Genomic DNA, 21,108 nt, shown 5'->3' on the forward strand with positions numbered 1-21,108 from the left:
AGTACCATATCACCCCATTAGAGCACTTCGCTCTCGCTCTGCAGGCTTACTTGTTGTTCCTAGAGTATTTAAAAGTAGAATGGGAGGCAGAGCCTTCAGTTTTCAGGCCCCTCTTCTGTGGAACCAGCTTCCAGTTTGGATTCGGGAGACAGACACTATCTCTACTTTCAAGATTAGGCTTCAAACTTTCCTTTTTGCTAAAGCATATAGTTAGGGCTGGACCAGGTGACCCTGAATCCTCCCTTAGTTATGCTGCAATAGACGTAGGCTGCCGGGGATTCCCATGATGCATTGAGTTTTTCCCTTCCACTCACCTTTCTCACTCACTATGTGTTAATAGACCTCTCTGCATCGAATCATATCTGTTATTAATCTCTGTCTCTCTTCCACAGCATGTCTTTATCCTGTTTTCCTTCTTCACCCCAACCGGTCGCAGCAGATGGCCGCCCTCCCTGAGCCTGGTTCTGCCGGAGGTTTCTTCCTGTTAAAAGGGAGTTTTTCCTTCCCACTGTCGCCAAAGTGCTTGCTCATAGGGGGTCATATGATTGTTGGGCTTTTCTCTGTATTTATTATTGTGCTATCTACTGTACAATATAAAGCGCCTTGAGGCGACTTTTGTTGTGATTTGGCGCTATATAAATAAAATTGAATTGAATTGAATTGAATTAATAAACGGTGTTACGACCCCCCTCTGCTAGGCGACAGAAGGGGAGAAACATACACAAGCCCTCTCACGAAATCTGAGTTAATAAAGGGTTTTATTACAAACATTAAACTAAAAACCGACGGGGCTGTTCAACAGACCACCGGGGAAACAATTAATACACAATGAAAAGAACAGGCAAGAATAAAACTAAGGATTAACTAAGGTAAGCTGGCAGCACACAAAATAAAAGCTAAGGGTTAACTAAGGTGAGCCGGCAAACACAAGACTCTTATAAAACTAAGGTCGGCTGAATATCAGAGGTTACAAACACAGTTCAAATCGAACAAGACTCTAGTAAAACTAGGGTCAGCTGTATATCAGGTGTAACACAGCAAACAGGTTTTAACAAACGAGCTTCACATGCAAAGCAGACGAGGAGGACACTGCATGTTCACTTCAGAGCAGCAGTTCCCCATAGTGTGAAGGATCATCAGCCTTTTATCCTCCCAGGTGCAGACAATCAGCCAGTCAATTGGTCTTGGAGTGGACATGGGATCTCCAGGCAGCCAATCGTCCGCGAGGTCTGGCCCACTGCGATCTGCATAAAAGAAGGCTGGCACGGGACTCCCAGCAGCCAATCATCCACGAGTCCTAGCACACTTAAATTTGCATGAACACAAATAGGCAGTCTCACTCCCTCCGAGGCCCAGGGCCGTAACACCCCTCCCCTTAAAATACAAGACTACGTTTTGTATACACAGATTTCAATATTCGTGACAGACAAAAAAAACAAGTCATACTCACACCCGGGAGAGGCCATCAGCTAGCACATTTTCTGATCCTTTTATATGCCGAATCTCCAAATTGTACTCTTGTAGCAGCAAGGCCCATCGCATGAGTCGTTGATTGTGGTTAAACATTTGGGCAAGAAATACAAGTGGATTATGATCAGTGTACACTACAACGGGTAATGTGCCAGACCCCAAGTACACATGGAAGTGCTGAAGAGCTAGCAACAGGGCCAATGTCTCCTTTTCAATGACGGAGTAGTTTACCTGATGCTTGTTAAACTTGCGGGAGAAGTAACAAATGGGGTGGTCCAATCCCTGCAAGTCTTCTTGCAACAGTACTGCCCCAGCCCCAACAGCACTGGCATCAACCTCTAATTTGAATGGACGCGTCAAGTCGGGGGCAGTTAACACGGGAGTGTGGCATAGGAGGGCTTTTGCACTTTCAAAGGCATCCTGACACTCATCAGACCATAGGAAATCAACCTTAGGGCTTAGCAGGTTGGTCAACGGCTGGACTATGGAGGAGAAGTTTTTACAGAAGTTCCTGTAATAACCCACCATTCCCAGGAATCTGCGCAACTCCCGCCGGGTGGTAGGCGTGGGATACTCCATAATCACTGCAACCTTGGCGTTAAGAGGTCGCACCTGCCCGCGTCCCACCTCTCTGCCCAAATAAGTCACTGTGGCCTTAGCAAATTCACATTTAGCTAGATTGAGGGTTAAAGAAGCCTGAGCTAAATGGTAGAATACTTGGCGCAGAGTGTACAAATGGTCCGACCATGTTTTAGTGTATATTACCAGGTCATCTAGGTAAACACTACAGTTGGAAAGGCCATAGAGGACCGTATTCACCAATCTCTGGAATGTCGCGGGTGCATTACACATCCCAAATGCCATGACCGTGTACTGCAAAAAGGTGTCAGGTGTTACAAAAGCTGAAATGGTAGAAGCACGCTCGGTTAAGGGGACTTGCCAATAGCCTTTGAGAAGGTCTAATTTAGTCACGTACTGGGCCATTCCAATACTGTCCACGCAATCCTCAATTCTAGGGAGTGGGTAAGAGTCAGGGACAGTAACGGCGTTTACTTTGCGGAAGTCAGTGATAAAACGAGGTGAACCATCTGGCTTCGCTTCTAGCAAGCATGGTGAGCTCCAGGGGCTCTGACTGGGCTCTGCCAAACCATGTTGTAGCAGATACTCAGTTTCTTGCTTCATCAACAAACGTTTGGTGGGATTTACGCGATAAGGGTGTTGTTTGATGGGTTTTGCATTTTGAACATCAATGTCATGTTTTAGCACTGTAGTTCGTGTTGGCACATCGCCAAATAAACAGGGGTACTCATGGACCAAACTAGCTACGTCTTCTTGTTGCTCGGAAGACAGGTGATCAAGCTGACTCCGGAATGATTTTAACACTTCAGAGTTAGGCAATCGAGGCTTAGAACAACCGGAGTAGTTCAGTTTTAAACCATCAGCCTCGTCTGTGCTTTCTACCTCTGAGTGACTGAAGACGGCCACAGGAGCACAGCTCCCCGCGGGTTTTGGTTGGGGTCTGGAGTGGTACAACTTTAACATGTTTATATGGCAAACACGGGATTTGCGTCTTCGATTTGGCGTGCCGATTATATAATCAGTTTCTCCTACTCTTTCGCGTACCTCATAAGGCCCCTCATACTTAGCAGAAAGAGATGATCCGGGGACAGGCAAGAGAACAAGTACTTCATCTCCTGTCTGGAATTGTCGTTTGACAGCAGCCTTATCATAAGTGCGTTTCATTTTTCCTTGTGAAACAGCGAGGTGCTGCTTAGCCAGAGCATTAGCCTGACTCAAACGCTCACGGAAATCTTGCACATACTTGGTCACTCCCACTCTAGGGCTCCCTTCCGGGATCAAAAGTTCCTCTTTTATTGCTTTAAGTGGGCCACGAGGCGTGTGGCCAAACACTAGTTCAGAGGGACTGAACCCGAGTGACTCTTGGACGGCTTCGCGAGCAGCAAACAACACAAAGGGAATCCCTTCATCCCAATCCACTTTGGCCTCGAAGCAATATTTGCGGAGCATGGCTTTTAAGGTTTGATGCCACCGCTCTAAAGCTCCTTGGGACTCTGGGTGATAGGCAGAGGACACAACCTGTTTGATTTGTAGGCTTTTAGCTACTTGCTTGAATAATTTAGACTGAAAGTTAGAACCTTGATCTGTTTGAATGACTTTAGGCAGGCCGAATGTAGAAAAAAACTTAGTAAGGGCTCTCACAACTGACCTTGCTGTAATTTTGTGCAGTGGAATAGCCTCAGGGAAACGTGTAGCTGCACACATAATGGTGAGTAAATATTGGTTTCCCGACTTTGTTCTTGGTAGTGGACCTACGCAGTCTACTATGACGTGATCAAATGGTTGATCGACTACTGGGATGGGACATAATGGTGCAGGGGGTATAACCTGATTTGGTTTACCTGCAAGTTGACACACATGGCAACTACGGCAGAAAGCTGCCACATCACGTTTCATGCCAGGCCAGAAGAAGTGTTTTAATAGTAACTGATACGTTTTTGTGATGCCTAAATGTCCCGACCACTGGCTTTCATGAGCCAGCGCTAGGATCTTTGACCGATACAGCGTGGGTATGACAATCTGCTTAACCTTACTCCAGTCCACACTCCTAGCACCCAATGGAAACCACTGACGCATTAGCACACCTTGTTATATGAAATAGGCTTGTTGCTCATTCTTAGCTTGCTCAGCACTTACCACATGCTTAAAACATCGCTGCAACGATTCATCAACCAACTGGGCCGCCGACAGATTTTCTCTGGTTAAAGACAGTGGTATTTCTTTTACAGATGGACCAGGCTCCTCAGGGTTTTCCAAGTCTGGGGAAGACAAAACATTGTTTTCGTCAGGTAACGCGGCACCCTCCTCAGAAAATGAGGTCATCAACACAGAATCAGCGAGGGTAACGTCGCCATCTTTACGGGCTTGGGCACGAGTAACCACACAGGCTGGGTACAGCTTTGGGGTCACAGAAATATCTAGGGCATCAGAACTGAGGGGCTTATCCAGCACCTCCAGACTAGGACGCACTAATCCGCCCGCAATATCATTTCCTAGCAACATGGCCACCCCCTCTATGGGTAAGGTCGGACATACTGCGACAGGGAAAAATCCCGTAACGAGCTCTGATTTGATATAGACCCGGTGAACGGGTCTGGGAGCATAACCCATCTCTATTCCACGCAGCACAACATTAAATCCGCATGCACTGTCTGCCGAGAAAGGTAAAGCACTAGAAAGGATTAAGGTCTGAGACCCTCCAGTGTCTCGCAATATGCGCACAGATTTTAGATCAGCGGATTTATCAGTTAGTGACACAAAACCATCAAAGATAAATGGGTCAAAACAAGGGTCTGGCACCTTACCACCACGATCAAGCACCTCAGGATGGGACGCTGCTTTCACAAAGGCAACACCTTTGGGTTGCTGAGAATTCACTGTTTTGCGTTTCAGGGCCAAACAGTCCGCAATGACATGTCCCGGTTTATGACAGTAAAAACACTCTCGACTCTCTTTAGAGCCTAAGGGTTTAACAGTGCGAGCCTGCTGCCCGGCACTAAACTGGGACTTCTCTTTAACCAGAAAAGAGGATTTATGGGTGAGCACATACTCATCTGCGAGAACTCCTGCAGTTGCTAGAGTGGTTACTTTCTGCTCATTCAGGTATAACACTATGCTCTCTGGAAGACACTTTTTAAAGTCTTCCAGCAACATCAATTCACGCAATGAATCATAATCACTGGCTTTTGACGCAGAGCACCACTTGTCAAAGAGGATACCTTTTTCCCTGGCAAACTCCACATACGTTTGGGAGGGAAGTTTCTTCTGTAGCCGGAATTTCTGCCTGTATGCTTCAGGAACCAATTCATATGCTTGCAACACAGCTGATTTAACACAAGAATACTCCAAACTGTCTTTTAAGGGAAGCGCAGCTACCACCTCTTGGGCTTTTCCAGTCAGTTTACACTGTAATAAAAGGGGCCAGATCTCACTAGGCCACTGCAAAGCACCAGCAATGCGCTCAAATGCTGCAAAATAAGAATCCACCTCAGCCTCTTTAAAAGCAGGCACTAAAGAAATGCACTTACTAATGTCATAAGGAGTAGTAGACACGGGGGCAGAACCTGGACCATCAGCGGAGACAGATGAGGCTCGTGGCTGAGACTCCAGCTCCAGCTTACGCAGCCTCACTGTTTTATCTGCCTCTATTTCCAGCTTTCTGATCTCAAGCTCTAATTGAGCTCGCCTGACTTGAGCCTTCTCCTCGGCCTCCAACTGGAGCCGTGCCAGTCGCACCTTTAGCCGGGCCCCATCCCGGGCTTCTGAGCTTCCAGGGGAAAGAGGATCATAGCGAGGGAGCGTGCGCGGCGTCTTCCCCGCTCATCTCCCACACTGTCATGACCCATACCATCCTTATGGTCCCCCTCAACTGAGGAAGTTCGACTAGGCTCACCGGAGACCACAGGCACTTCAGGCAGATCAGGGGCTTGCATTAGACCAGCCTCCACCAACTTGTCCACTACCCCCGCTTTCAGGTCACTCTTACGGAGTGTTTTAGAGACCTGTAGCTTAAGGTGTTCTGCAATTTGCAGCAATTCGCATTTGCGGTAGCTCTCAAGGAGCACAACAGATGGAGCTTTTAAAAAATCCTCTAAACAAAATGGAGCCGACATGACGCTCAAAACAGGGAAGAGGGCAGAAGAGACAAAAAACAAAATGGAGCAAAACACACTTTCTCTCTTTCAAATGGGAATTCTCCTTATGGGGAAAAGGAGATATCCCGGACGAGCCCCCACTTCTGTTACGACCCCCTCTGCTAGGCGACAGAAGGGGAGAAACATACACAAGCCCTCTCACGAAATCTGAGTTAATAAAGGGTTTTATTACAAACATTAAACTAAAAACCGACGGGGCTGTTCAACAGACCACCGGGGAAACAATTAATACACAATGAAAAGAACAGGCAAGAATAAAACTAAGGATTAACTAAGGTAAGCTGGCAGCACACAAAATAAAAGCTAAGGGTTAACTAAGGTGAGCCGGCAAACACAAGACTCTTATAAAACTAAGGTCGGCTGAATATCAGAGGTTACAAACACAGTTCAAATCGAACAAGACTCTAGTAAAACTAGGGTCAGCTGTATATCAGGTGTAACACAGCAAACAGGTTTTAACAAACGAGCTTCACATGCAAAGCATACGAGGAGGACACTGCATGTTCACTTCAGAGCAGCAGTTCCCCATAGTGTGAAGGATCATCAGCCTTTTATCCTCCCAGGTGCAGACAATCAGCCAGTCAATTGGTCTTGGAGTGGACATGGGATCTCCAGGCAGCCAATCGTCCGCGAGGTCTGGCCCACTGCGATCTGCATAAAAGAAGGCTGGCACGGGACTCCCAGCAGCCAATCATTCACGAGTCCTAGCACACTTAAATTTGCATGAACACAAATAGGCAGTCTCACTCCCTCCGAGGCCCAGGGCCGTAACAACGGGGATAGGTCATCGGTCTTGGACAGTCTCGTATTTTTGCCGGGTATATTATTGAGCCGTGTGACCACCCGGAGTGATTTTTGTGTGTGTGTGTGTGTGTGTGTGTGTGTGTGTGTGTGTGCGTTTGAGAGAAACAGATAAAAAAGAATAATGTAAAGAATGGTGAAGTAGTTCAAATGTTTAAGCAGGCTTTCAGAGGCTTAATATCCTGAAAATAATTTTGTTTGATCATTTTGAAAAGGGTTCAAGTCGGTTCAGGGATTTATGAAAAAATGGGTACATTGTCGAATGAGGATTATATGGCAGATTTTGTGCGTGTACATTTTTGTCCACGGAGGTGTCGAGGCGGGCACACGGGCCAAGTATTCAGAAGCTCCAGGAGAGGGCGGTGAAGTCATTCGGTGCAAAGGGAAGCCGCAATAACAACAGACAAGACCAGGAAGCAGCTGCAAAGAATTGCGCATGCTCCATACAGTGTGCCAACTTAAAACTGTAGAAACGACGGTGAGTTGTTTGTCATTCTTATGCATAGATCGTAAAACTGCGTTTCACCTTAACAGCGTGCTGGTCCGGTAAAGTTGTTCCAAACTTGTGATTTTGTCCGAGGGCAGCTGGAGCTTTCAGTGCGTGGTCGCTCGGAGTGTGATTACACAGCATACTGTAAGCTGTCAGCAGCAGCATCTGAACTTACTCTTGTCTATAAGATAAACCTTAACTTTACCGGAACTTGCCTTCTGCTCTTGTTTAAAATACGCATGTGCTGCTAACAGTCCAAACCACATGACCTTAATAAACAATGGAAACCCCTAAAACCGAGCCGAGCCGAGTGGGTAGTAGTGGGAAAGGGCTATGCGAGGTTTGAGTGGACGAAGAGGGTGTGGGTCACCTAATCACGTTTATCAAAAAGTGAGATTTGAGGCGTTACGACGTTAAAGGATGTGAGGAGAGGGACCGTGGGTGTAACAGGGATTCACTGAAGCTTCCTCGTTAATGCTCTCAGTACGACACAGACAGACCCAGCTGGTCTCTCTGTAAGTGATTCTGTCTCGTTTCTTACAGAAACATTACTAACAGTTAAAGATGACGACCTCATGGAGCGACCGTCTGCAGAACTTCGCTGCTCTTCCAGCCAACATGGACGGTGTAGCCATGAAGAAGTATCGCCGTGAAGCTCACCACAGGTAGATGGTAGTCCCGGTGCAGGCACAAGTCTGTCAGCTGATGGTCATAAAATGTGCAGTTACACAGTGCTGTGTAAAAGTCTTGGGCCGCCGCTCCTTTATCATAATTTTCTGGGAGAATGTGTGCAGTGATTTATGGAAACAGGTGGAAAAATGAAAACAGTATATGTAAAAACAGAGTTTGTGTTGTAACAAGCTTGGAAGTCCACATTTGGTGTGAACACCTGCATGCTTCATTCACCTTCAGTTTTCCGGGCTTCATTCCCGAGCTCTACTCCTGATCCTGGCTGTCTCTGTTCTGTCAGCATCACTCCGTTACAGGGTAGTGTGTGTTTCTATGCAGGTATGCTTTTACCTCATTCTCCAGTGTTTTGGGACTGTACTGAATTTGTGTGAATTTTAAGGTTTTTTTGTGAGTACTCTAAAGTTGCACACATTTGTTTGTGCTTGTGGAGCATATGTTACACAACTGTAACCAGTCTTCCAACCAGTGATGCTGGGGATGCTGAACACTTGGGAATTATGAATGCAGAAAATCCACCATCTGCAAAGAGTCAGACAGTTTTTAGCCGCCAACCTTCTGATTAGTTTATGATCTGCTTCCCCTCCTGAACTACAGCCACCCAACCCCAGGCCAGTTCTTGTGTATATATATGTATATAATCCACAGTCTAAACACAGTATTCACAAAATGTGCTGACATCCACACATAAATTCAATACAGTTTGACTACACGTAAAACTATTTTGCAAAGACCAGTTCTGAGTTCCATGAGTGTACATCTGTCACCATCTTACAATGCTGTGATTGCAGCCATTCCTCAGCTCTCTGTGAATGGGACTCATGGCCATTGATCAGTGGTTGTTGATCAATGGCCATGACAATTTGCATATTAGTGATCAAGAAACTGACCTCCCAGTCCATTGTTCATTCAGTGGTGCTGGTTTCAGTCATTATGCAGATGTACTGTTTATAAAGTTGGAAACCTGCAGTCAGCTGAGACTGAAGAAGTCACCTGGATGATGATGAAACGTTTCTCCCACTGAAAACATCCAGACAAACAACCTTTGGGGGTTTCCTGGATGATTGAGACTTTGAGGTGACTTTAGACATTTTTCTCCATTTTTCTCTGTACCCAAATATTCAAGTTCATACTTGCATGTTTGCTCAGAAGACTGGGGACTGGGAGGGTGCAGTGCCATCATTTTAAAATTGCAACAGCAGTGTGCTTAATGACATCACATCAGGTCACATGGGTTTTAGGCCTGCCACTTCTTCTTTTGTCCAGTTTCCTCAAATATTTTGAAGATGGACACCATGCCAAGTTATGCTAAGTTTTTGTTGACTGGCTGAAACATTCCTGTGAGAATGCTGGATGGAGTGAAATGAGTGAAAAAGTGTTGTTCAAAATCACATTTAAGAAATTATCAAGTCGGGCTTCTTGGAAATAAAACATAACGAAACTAGCACTGGCTCAAGACTATTGCACAGTACAGTATTTAAGATTTGATATGTGATAAAAAAAAATCCACATACATTTAAGCAGTTTGAAGAAACATGACAGCTGGTCTATATTTGTAACAGTGCTTGTAGTTTTGGAAAAACAGACGTGTGTTCGTGGACAAATGACTGATTTTAATGTTATTTATTTATTTATGGTTGACCATCTCACACAAGTCTGGGTTTCATTTTTAAAAATAAACCTACAGTTTAATTTTCCCTATGAAAAATGTTAATACGGTGGAAGCTGAAATCAACTTCTGAAATGTATGAAATAAAAAAGGTTTTTTTCATTTCTTAATTTTCAAACACCAGACATGAAAAAACCTGTCTCCACCCAAACCAAAGCTCCCATGTTTAAAGTGTAATTTAACATTAGGCTGAAAAGCAGCGCGCCACTGTCTCTGCTTCAGGGTTCAGGGTTGTTTCACGCTCAGAGAACCAGAAAGAAATGGGGTCTAAAATATATTTATCTGAAACTGGGATTGTGTTGGTTTGGAACAAAACTGGAACCAACCCAGATCGATCATATAGTTAACTTCAAGTAGTTGTAGCTGAAGTTAAAGCAAGTTGGTAGAAAATACACAAAACCAATTTATGTAAATAGTTTTCCTCTTGTCATAAATAAAACGGCAAAATTTTAATTTCAGCATGAAGTGAATTTCACGAGTACACAGTGTTTTGGATGGGAGTCCATTAGAGTTTAGTGATTCTGATTCCCTGATCGAGATCACGCACTGAGCCAAAGCCTCGTTGCTTCTCTCATTGGGTTCTTATTGGCTCTACTTTGAGAGCCACCACCATTTCTACAGCATATCAAAGACTTGAAATGAGTTGCATGCTGTGTGGTCAAACGTTTGTGCACGTTGGAGGTCTTTCCTATCTTTGTTGTGCCCGGTGTTGGGTTTGTGTATTACACATATTACACAGAACACTTTTCTAAAAAGTAATGCAGCACATTGCTTAATTACTCCCAGGAGAAATGAATTCATTACTGTTTGTTACTTTAGTTTCTTGCATCTCCCTAAAATGACATGAAACACATTGTAACATAATTAGCATTCAATTCAATTCAATTCAATTTTATTTATATAGCGCCAAATCACAAAAACAGGCGCCTCAAGGCGCTTTATATTGTACAGTAGATCGCACAATAATAAATACAGAGAAAAACCCAACAATCATATGACCCCCTATGAGCAAGCACTTTGGCGACAGTGGGAAGGAAAAACTCCCTTTTAACAGGAAGAAACCTCCGGCAGAACCAGGCTCAGGGAGGGGCGGGGCCATCTGCTGCGACCGGTTGGGGTGAAAGAAGGAAAACAGGATAAAGACATGCTGTGGAAGAGAGACAGAGGTTAATAACAGATATGATTCGATGCAGAGAGGTCTATTAACACATAGTGAGTGAGAAAGGTGACTGGAAAGGAAAAACTCAATGCATCATGGGAATCCCCGGCAGCCTACGTCTATTGCAGCATAACTAAGGGAGGATTCAGGGTCACCTGGTCCAGCCCTAACTATATGCTTTAGCAAAAAGGAAAGTTTGAAGCCTAATCTTGAAAGTAGAGATAGTGTCTGTCTCCCGAATCCAAACTGGAAGCTGGTTCCACAGAAGAGGGGCCTGAAAACTGAAGGCTCTGCCTCCCATTCTACTTTTAAATACTCTAGGAACAACAAGTAGGCCTGCAGTGTGAGAGCGAAGTGCTCTAATAGGGTGATATGGTACTACAAGGTCATTAAGATAAGATGGGGCCTGATTATTTAAGACCTTGTATGTGAGGAGCAGGATTTTGAATTCTGGATTTAACAGGAAGCCAATGAAGGGAAGCCAAAACAGGAGAAATCTGCTCTCTCTTTCTAGTCCCTGTCAGGACTCTTGCTGCAGCATTTTGGATCAGCTGAAGGCTTTTCAGCGAGTTTTTAGGACATCCTGATAATAAAGAATTACAGTAGTCCAGCCTGGAAGTAATAAATGCATGAACTAGTTTTTCAGCGTCACTCTGAGACAGGATATTTCTAATTTTAGAGATGTTGCGCAAATGGAAGAAAGCAGTCTTACATATTTGTTTAATATGTGCGTTGAAGGACATGTCCTGGTCAAAAATGACTCCAAGGTTCCTCACAGTGTTACTGGAGGCCAAGGTAATGCCATCCAGAGTAAGAATCTGCTTAGATACCATATTTCTAAGATTTTCAGGGCCGAGTACAATAACCTCAGTTTGATCTGAATTAAGAAGCAGAAAGTTAGCGGCCATCCAGGTCTTTATGTCTTTAAGACATTCCTGCAGTTTAACTAATTGGTGTGTGTTACCTGGCTTCATGGACAGATAGAGCTGCGTGTCATCTGCATAGCAGTGAAAATTTATGCTATGTCTTCTAATGATGCTGCCTAAGGGAAGCATGTATAATGTAAACAGAATTGGTCCTAGCACTGAACCCTGTGGAACACCATAATTGACCTTAGTGTGTGAAGAGGACTCTCCATTTACTTGAACAAATTGGAGTCTATTAGATAGATATGATACAAACCACTGCAGTGCAGTACCTGTAATACCTACAGCATGTTCTAATCGCTCTAATAGGATATTATGGTCAACAGTATCGAACGCAGCACTGAGGTCTAGCAGGACAAGCACAGAGATGAGTCCACTGTCAGAGGCCATAAGAAGATCATTTGTAACCTTCACTAAAGCTGTTTCTGTGCTGTGATGAGCTCTGAAACCTGACTGAAACTCTTCAAATAAGCCATTCCTCTGCAGATGATCTGTTAGCTGTTTGACAACTACTCTTTCAAGGATGTTTGATATGAAAGGAAGGTTGGAGATTGGCCTATAATTAGCTAAGACAGCTGGGTCTAGAGATGCTTTTTAAGTAAAGGTTTAACTACAGCCAGCTTGAAGGCCTGTGGTACATAGCCGATTATTAGAGATAGGTTGATCATATTTAAGATTGAAGAATTAATTAATGGCAGGACTTCTTTGAGCAGTTTTGTAGGAATGGGGTCTAAAAGACACGTTGATGGTTTGGAGGAATTAATTATTGAAGTTAACTCAGAAAGATCAATTGGAGAAAAAGAGTCTAACTTAACATCGATGGTACTAAAAGTAGCTGTAGATAATATTACATCTGTGGGATGATTATTGGTAATTTTTTCTCTAATGATAAAAATTTTATTAGTGAAGAAGTTCATGAAGTCATTACTAGTTAACGTTAAAGGGATTGTTGGCTCAGTAGAGCTCTGACTGTTTGTCAGCCTGGCTACAGTGCTGAAGAGAAACCTGGGGTTGTTCTTATTTTCTTCAATCAGTGACGAATAGTAAGATGTTCTGACTTTGCGGAGGGCTTTCTTATAAAGCAGCAAACTATTTCTCCAGGCTAAATGATGATCCTCTAAATTTGTGACACGTCATTTCCTCTCCAGCTTACGGGTTATCTGCTTTAGGCTACGTGTTTGAGAATTATACCACGGAGTCAGGTACTTCTGATTTGAGGCCTTAGTTTTCACAGGAGCTACAGTATCCAGAGTCGTACGTAGTGAGGAGGTAAAATTATTAACAAGATAATCGACCTCTGTTGGAGTAGCGTTCAGATAGCTGCTCTGCTCTATGTTGGTACAGGGCATTGAAGATGATAACAGTGGGTGGATTATATTCTTAAACTTAGTTACAGCGCTTTCAGAAAGACATCTACTGTGATAAAGTCTACTCTCCACTGCTGTGTAATCAGTTATTGTAAATGTAAATGTTATCAGGAAATGATCAGACAGCAGAGGGTTTTCAGGAAACACTGTTAAATGTTCAGTTTCTATGCCATATGTTAAAACAAGATCTAGAGTGTGATTAAAGTGGTGGGTGGGTTCTTTTACATTTTGACAGAAGCCAATTGAGTCTAATAACAGATTAAATGCCATGTTGAGGCTGTCATTTTTAGCATCTGCATGAATGTTAAAATCACCCACAATAATTATTTTATCTGAGCTGAGCACTAAATCAGATAAAAAGTCTGAGAAATCAGAGAGAAACTCTGTGTAAGGCCCAGGTGGACGATAGATGATAACAAGTAAGACTGGTTTCTGAGTTTTACAGCTGGGGTGGACGAGGCTAAGCATCAGGCTTTCAAATGAATTAAAAGTCTGTCTGGGTCTCTGGTTAATTAATAGGCTGGTGTGAAAAATTGCTGCCACACCGCCCCCTCGGCCTGTGCTTCGAGGTTTCTGGTAGTTAGAATGACTCGGGGGTGTTGATTCATTTAAACTAACATAATCATCCTGCTGCAACCAGGTTTCTGTAAGGCAGAGTAAATCGATTTGTTGATCAATTATTAAGTCATGTACTAACAGAGACTTGGAGGAGAGTGACCTAATATTTAATAATCCACATTTCACTGTTTTACTCTTTGGTTCAGATGTGGATACTGTATTGTTCTTTCTTTGTGATTTTTTATGTTTAAGTTGTTTGTTGCTGGTTTTTAGTTTGTTTTTTGTCTGTTTGTGAGCTGACACAGTCTCAATGGAGATGGGTTTTTGGGGGGGTAGCAGGAGGAGAGAAGCTGCAGAGAGGCGTGTAAGACTGCAACTCTGCTTCCTGGTCCCAACTGTGGACAGTACAAACCTAAGCATGAACACAAAGCCAACAACAGTTTAAAGTGATCGTCACAGTGATTCTACATAAGAAACACGAACAGGTAGAAACGAAGGTTGCAGCCTGACTGCTCATCCATTTGTTTCATGTTTGAATTCAGGTCTGGTCGCTGGGCTTCACCATTCGCTCTGGGTTCTTGGCTAATTTAGCGTTCGAGTGCTGTTTGTGCACTTCATCGCTCTCTGGTCCTTTTGTGTAATGGTCACATCCACACTGTAGACTGTGTCACTGTTTTCTTCCTCTGGCACAAGAACTGAAATCAGCCGATTGTAACGCAAGTGCACGTGGAACCGATATGAGGAATCAGTGGCAGCAGACTAATAGGTCTTCAGCTCCTATCCCTACTCTGTAGCTCTAATGTGTGAAAAAGTGGGAAGTGTCTTACTGGAAATGTTAGTAGGGCAAACAAATAGTAACATACATGTAATTCAATCAAGAAACAGATTTCATGCCTTATGATTTTTGTAATGCCTCTCCAACAAATGTACACAAATTAAAAGGCCACTCGCCCCTACTCATTCCTTCAGAGTTAAACACAGAGAGCACAGAGCAGGAGCTGTACAGCTGTGCCAGGGTGGAAGACATGGAGGAATCCTCTGAAGACAGCAGCCAGCCTGGCTCTTATAATAAAGGTTCTGTCTGACTTCAGGTTGTGCATTGCCCTACCAATCACATATGGGCACCTGCATCGTTACTTACTCTCAGTCATACCATTCAGACATTTTCATGAAGGAAAGAAAAACACACCAGTGCTGTAACAGAGGGCCTCATGTAACGAGCAGCTTTAATGTGTCTGTGCTGTCAGCTGTAGTCAGCTGTGTGCTAATACCGGAAGGATCTAGTCTTTGCAAAAGAGAAAAAAAGAGAAACAGAAGTGGACGTCTTACAGATATGTAAGGCTGCAGCAGTTCTCTTGTAGTTGTTGACTGATTCTTTAAATAGCCACCAGAATCAAAGTGACATAGTATTATTGTAGGATCTACCTTACAATATAAAGCACCTTAAGACGACTGCTGTTATTTTGCGCTGTATAAATAACATTGAATTGAATAGTTATGGTTAATTATTCAAAGAAATAATGATTGAGCATAATAAATACGATTTATAAAGGCCTTTAAAAATCATATTTATAGCTTATGCATATGGACTATTAACCTTACTATAAATTCACAGTTTAATTACTGTCACCTCAGATATTGATTAAAAATATCCATATAGGTCTGATCAGTTTGTCATTATGAATCCTGAGTCTCTGTCTCCTAGCACAGCTGTTGTAGCATCAGGGGTTTTGGTTGAGTTGGTGTCGGTTTTATTGTGGCGCTCTCAGCCACCTTGAGCCACCTTTCTTAGGCAGGAACTCCGATGGGCAACGTACAAGTTCAAAGGAAAGTCCCTAATCAGCTTTTGTTTTCCACTGTGGGGCGTCTTTATCATTTAGTCACAGCTTAACCTGTGATATCACTCTGGCATGACAGAATGATAAGAACAACCAAAATGAAATAAAAGACTGTTTCTTCTCATTCATTATAACCAAACAATACATTGACTCATCTCAAATGTGTCATGTATAAAACCACAGATCCTGGCTTCGTTATATTGCTATTCAAATGTATTCAGAACTGTATTAAAATGTCAGATGTGTCTGTTTCTTGTGTGTTCATAATTTTAAACTAATAGTAGGTAATGAAGGTAGATCTAATTGGTTTAGTTAAGAGATAACAGGAGTTATAACGAAAGCCTGTCTGCTGTCAGAGAGAGCGTGCAGGTGCAGGAGTGGTAATACTAGCAGTTCTGTGGTAATACTGCGTGTATTTTCTATTACAAAGCTTTCCAAAGGATCTGGCTCAAAACCATCCTGCAATGAGGTATGCCATCCTATTGTTACTTAAACTGTGAATGGTGACAACGTTACTTTTTAGTTTTGATGTCCGTGATGTGGCTTGACCTTCCATGAAACACTCTGCTCATGGAGCTCCATAATATTAATGATTGGGATTTCTCACTGTGAAGAGAGCAGCTCTCATTCTGGGTTCTTGGATTTGCATTTCTCTTCTTTCTCCATCTTCCCTTTTATCCTTTTATTCCATTATTATACATCAGATGAACTGAAATCCAGAATTACAGGTTATTGTCATTTCGCAGTGTGTCAAATGCTTTTAGCTGATGAAACGTCTTGACTGCAGGGAGGCCAGTTCTGTACTTTCTGCTGCAAAGCCCTGCTGGTATAGCTGTAGTATGCAATTTAGCATTGCCTAAATATGCAACGCCTGAAAAAGATGTCTACTTCTATAGTGCCCTTCTACTTGATTCGATCACTTAAAGCACTTTCTACACAAGTAGAATCCAATCACGCATTCGTACAGTTCTTTATCTGTGCTTTTTTTAAAGATTTTGGCTTTATTGGACAGATACAGTGAAGACTGACAGGAAAGCAGAGGGAAAGAGAAAGGAAGACATGAGGCAAAGGGCCGCAGGTCGGACTCGAAGCCGGCCGCTCTCAGCCATGCGGCATATGGTCGCGTGCTCATCCAACTGAGCTGAGCTGGTGCCCTGCTTAAGCACTTTTATCTAAAAATTTTATTTCAGTAGATTTGCATGTTATTGCATTCAGTTTTCTCTTTATGTTTTCAATGTCCCAAAATTTTTGACGTTGGGTTTGAATCTCCATCCTTGAATCTGTACGTCTTTGATTATTTCCGTATACACATTTATTTGGATTTGGATGCTGCTTCATGGAAAATGTTGTCAAGTCTTTCAGATTTTTCACATTTCTGCTTGGATAATACCTGAAACATCCAATTTTCACGTTCCGCAAGTAGAACAATCCAAGATTTAATTTGGGATTGTTGGAAATGGTTGATGGCAATGTGCATGAGTTTTGTTCTCTGTTGTGGATTTTGTGTTCATCTCTGCAGCAGTGAGCTCCCACCGGGTTATCTATTAAACTGCACTTTGTGCAGATTGTGGCTGGTTAGGTGAAGCCAGCCTGTGTGATGTGAGTGGCTTCCATGTGTTCAAGTCATATTTTGACTTTATGCAACATGTTGGTGTTAGAACATTCTGGTAACTGGTACCAACAAACTGCAAATGGCAAAAATCAACTGGAAACACTGGATCTGGTACATCTGGATTTCTGTGAAACCAGTACTTTGATGATGAGGGCTGGCTGTAGCTCAGGTCACATTATCAGTTCAATGAGGACGATATAAGTTCACACATTTGTCTGCTGTTTGGGTATTTGGTGGCTAATCTGAGCTTTACATCACCTCCACTTCCCACGCTGTAAAGCTCATCGCTGACATCACTGGTCTATTCCAATCGTCTTCCTGCTCGCCTTCTTCAGGCCAATCAGCCTCCACTCACATGCTCACTGCTTAACTGTCATTCTCCCTTGCAGACGCCTTCATGCAACCATCTCCATCACATTTCCACCTCTCCCATGTTACTCAGGCTCATTCAAGCCTCCATCTTTATCTCCACCACCAGTGTGTAGATTCTGGGGGTCTTGCCCTAATGCTTATAACGGCTGTGATTCCATTCTGCTGTGATGGGCCATGAGAGTCTAATGGCCACATAGCTTCATTTTTACATTGCGGGCCACACACGGAAACTCCTGTTTCTGTCAGTGTAAAGAAGTGATATATTTGACAGTTTGTCTACATGATAGAGAAAAAGCTGCTGTGACAAAGAAAACAGTCAGCATTGCTCTTTGGACTTAAACTGTAAGAAACAGTTCTGATAAATGGACTGGTTCTTATATAACGCTTTTCTACGCGGAGCACTCACACAACCTGCCTCATTTACCCACGCACTTTATTCTGTGCTCTATGTGAGTGCTTTCTGGCTAACATTCATTCTCCAATGGATGCATCGGAAAGCCGCTAACACGGGGTTATTATCTTGCCCAAGGATATTTGGCATGCAGACTGGAACAGATGGGAATTGAACCACCAACCTTCCAGTTAGTACTACCTGAGCTACAGCCACCACGTTGGTTCACTGCTCAGACTGTCCAGGGTTTTTTTTCGTTCTTTTTAACTGATTTCGTAAAAAGAAGAGGGGCAGAAATTTCTACAGTTGAAAGTAAAAACAGAGACTTTTCTCTCATTTAATTGTTTGTTGCATAATGACTTTGTGTCATATGAATGGCAGTAAGGGACGTTTTCATTAGTAGAAAACTGAGCAGAGGATTAAATGAGTTAAGAGTTATAGATGGCTTCAAGTGCACACTCAGGCCTGTGAGACTCGTTTAGACACTCAGACACTGATCCATGGCTCTGTGCTGCATGCACACATTACTGCATCACTGCCATTCAACAACACTTTGACATAAGTGTGTGAGTTTTGGATAGAAAGTAGTTGGGCATAGAAGAAACGTGCTCGCATAATTGTGCGTGAATGGGTGAGTGAGGCTTGCAGTATAAAGTGCTTTAAATGCTCGAGTAGAGTATAAAAGCTTTATATAACAAATAGTCTGATGACAGTGTCCTGACCCCTGACCTTGTGGCCGAGGTCACTGAGATTTGAGCTCATTCCAGATTTGTGGTAGATACACGTATGATGTTAATTTGAAAGTCCTACATCACTTTGTGAATGCAGTAACCACATTACCTGCCCAGCAAGGTGACATCATCAGCCTTTTACAGCTGATGGTAATAATCACCATGAGTTTTATTTGAGGGACTGAAACACAGCCTGCATCATGCATTAAGACTTTGCACTGTTCTGTAGTTTCTGTCCTTGCAGACTGTGGTCTTAGATGTGTGTTGTGGGAAAAGTAAGCAGTGTCGTGTTTAATTTTTAGATTTCGATACACTTTCATCTGTCGTGCACTCATTGACTGAACGATTCTCCTGTTTCAGAGTGTTTGTTAATCGAAGCCTGGCCATGGAAAAGATCAAGTGTTTTGGTTTTGATATGGATTACACTCTTGCAGGTGAGTGAGTCTTTTCTTTCATGTAAATTCCACTTATTTATTTTACGTCATCCTTAACTCCATATATATGTGTGCAGTGGTGGTATCCCAAACTGTTTTTATTGGTAACCAGTAAGGTTGAGCGACTGGACGAATATATCAGCCATCAACGATAGGCTGAGCCTGTGGTGGGGAGGGAAACAAAGACAACCTGGCTTCTTTTTCCACTCTGTGTTTATCTGTCTGACACACTCAACCCAACAGCAAATACAAAAATTAAACAAAAAGTTAAAAATCAAAATGTCTCTTCCAGTAATCATAAAAAAAAGCTGTATTATAGCTATATTAATACTGAAACAAACAAGAAAAGAAGGTCAAATATTCCCTCCAAACAAAACTTAGAAATTCTTTGACAGAAAAACGAGCATGTTTGCCTTGTCAGGTTTTAGCCGTGTGGTTCACAATATTAGCAGCAGTAAGCTGGTGATAGCCGAGCATACTCAGCCGGATGGTGGACACGTACATGCTCATGCAAGTCAGTCATGTTTGAGTCCTTTGCTGGCACCGTACGTCTTTGGTTACATCCTCAGGTTTTCCTCTTTCATCCGGTTTAAAGCCTAAGAAATCCCAAATTGGTGACTTTGTATCCTTTTGGCAACTAGTTCCTCCATGTTTGGACTCTTCTGTCCGTGCATGATCACGTTGCTCCGCCCATCAGAAAGTCGCCTGCGTGAATATATTGCCTATCGTCAGAAAAATATTACAGAATGTTATTAGCTGTAAACGCACTGAGCTGAAGGAACTTTCTAGATAATGCCATTATCTGCTTCTGCCTTAATTACTTGATTATTTAAATATTTAGACAAAACCTATGACGGTAGGAACCTGAAATGTTGCTTTTTTTTGCATTTTCTGTACATCAGTCTTTGAAGTTAACTTTTAGAATTCACATTATAAAATAATAACAGAATATTATTGATTCTACTGTTTTGCTTGAAACAAGTGGTAATATCCACCCCCACCCAGTCACAGCAACCATTACATTTTATGTAGAGTTTAGATAAATGTGATTCCTAAAAGTTTTGCCAAAGCACAAATGTGTTTGATGTTTGAATTTATGGGCATCAAGCATGCGGTATGCTCGTGGAAGCCCTGCAGACATGACTGTGATGCAGAAGAAGACCTTGCTAGCTTGTTGTTTAAACAATAGAAGACACAGTTTGGTTTTGTTTGGACCACTGTAGCTAGATACCAAAGAAATGAATATGACTCTTTCCATGGTGGATACAATAACATCCTTCACTGGAAGGATTGTTGTGAACCTGAGCTTGTCTCCCTGTGTTTTTGTAGTGTATAAATCTCCTGAGTATGAGTCCCTGGGCTTCGACTTGACAGTGGAGCGCCTGGTATCCATTGGATATCCACAGGAGCTGCTCAACTTTGTCTACGATCCCTCCTTCCCCACCAGGTAGGTTCACAGATCCCAGCTTTATTATTTCAGTTTAGTTTTCATTGCACCGAATGGTGAATGTGAGGTGTTTATGTTTTCACCTATTTCCGTGCTCCACAGAGGTCTGGTGTTTGACACAATGTATGGGAACCTGCTCAAAGTTGATGCCTATGGAAACATTCTGGTGTGTGTGCATGGGTTCAACTTTTTGAAAGGGTAAGGTCCATTACTCCCACTTTGCTTTAAAATGGGCATTTATCCAAACCTCTGTGTCTTTAAATTCAGCTTAGGTGATAAAAACCCTGTTGAAACTTGACTGTCCTGTCAAGTGCCACACAGAGGAAGTGTTGCGTGCCAGTGTTTCTTCAGAGCATAAAACCTTTCGCTAGTGTTTACCAGTACACTCACTGGTTAAGCCTGTTGGGGGGATTGTTGACATTG

At 42.9% G+C, this 21,108-nt stretch overlaps 2 protein-coding genes across 10 annotated transcripts in view; one reads left to right on the forward strand and one right to left on the reverse strand.

The window, feature by feature from the left end:
* Nucleotides 1-691: 691 nt before the first annotated feature.
* On the reverse strand, nucleotides 692-6,161 carry LOC109204743 (uncharacterized). Its single transcript, XM_025897339.1, has 3 exons — nucleotides 5,942-6,161; nucleotides 4,186-5,867; nucleotides 692-1,517 (listed from the first exon to the last, which is right to left on the reverse strand). The coding sequence occupies exons 1-3, from the start codon at nucleotides 6,159-6,161 to the stop codon at nucleotides 1,491-1,493; spliced, it is 1,929 nt and encodes a 642-aa protein (XP_025753124.1). The 3' UTR covers nucleotides 692-1,490.
* Nucleotides 6,162-6,930: 769 nt separating this feature from the next.
* nt5c2a (5'-nucleotidase, cytosolic IIa) overlaps nucleotides 6,931-21,108 on the forward strand; it is a 33,575-nt gene continuing 19,397 nt past the window's right edge. Inside the window, exons 1-7 of one of the 9 annotated variants that reach the window (XM_025897798.1) lie at nucleotides 6,931-7,021; nucleotides 7,316-7,482; nucleotides 8,038-8,159; nucleotides 16,129-16,167; nucleotides 19,165-19,238; nucleotides 20,568-20,685; nucleotides 20,788-20,883. In XM_025897798.1, coding sequence (XP_025753583.1) covers nucleotides 8,059-8,159; nucleotides 16,129-16,167; nucleotides 19,165-19,238; nucleotides 20,568-20,685; nucleotides 20,788-20,883 — 428 coding nt within the window. In that variant the 5' untranslated portion in view covers nucleotides 6,931-7,021; nucleotides 7,316-7,482; nucleotides 8,038-8,058. The other 8 variants (XM_003455002.5, XM_025897799.1, XM_025897801.1 and 5 more) reach the window with 8 other exon arrangements.

This window comes from Oreochromis niloticus, linkage group LG13 (assembly GCF_001858045.2).
Source record: "Oreochromis niloticus isolate F11D_XX linkage group LG13, O_niloticus_UMD_NMBU, whole genome shotgun sequence".
NCBI lineage: Eukaryota > Metazoa > Chordata > Actinopteri > Cichliformes > Cichlidae > Oreochromis > Oreochromis niloticus.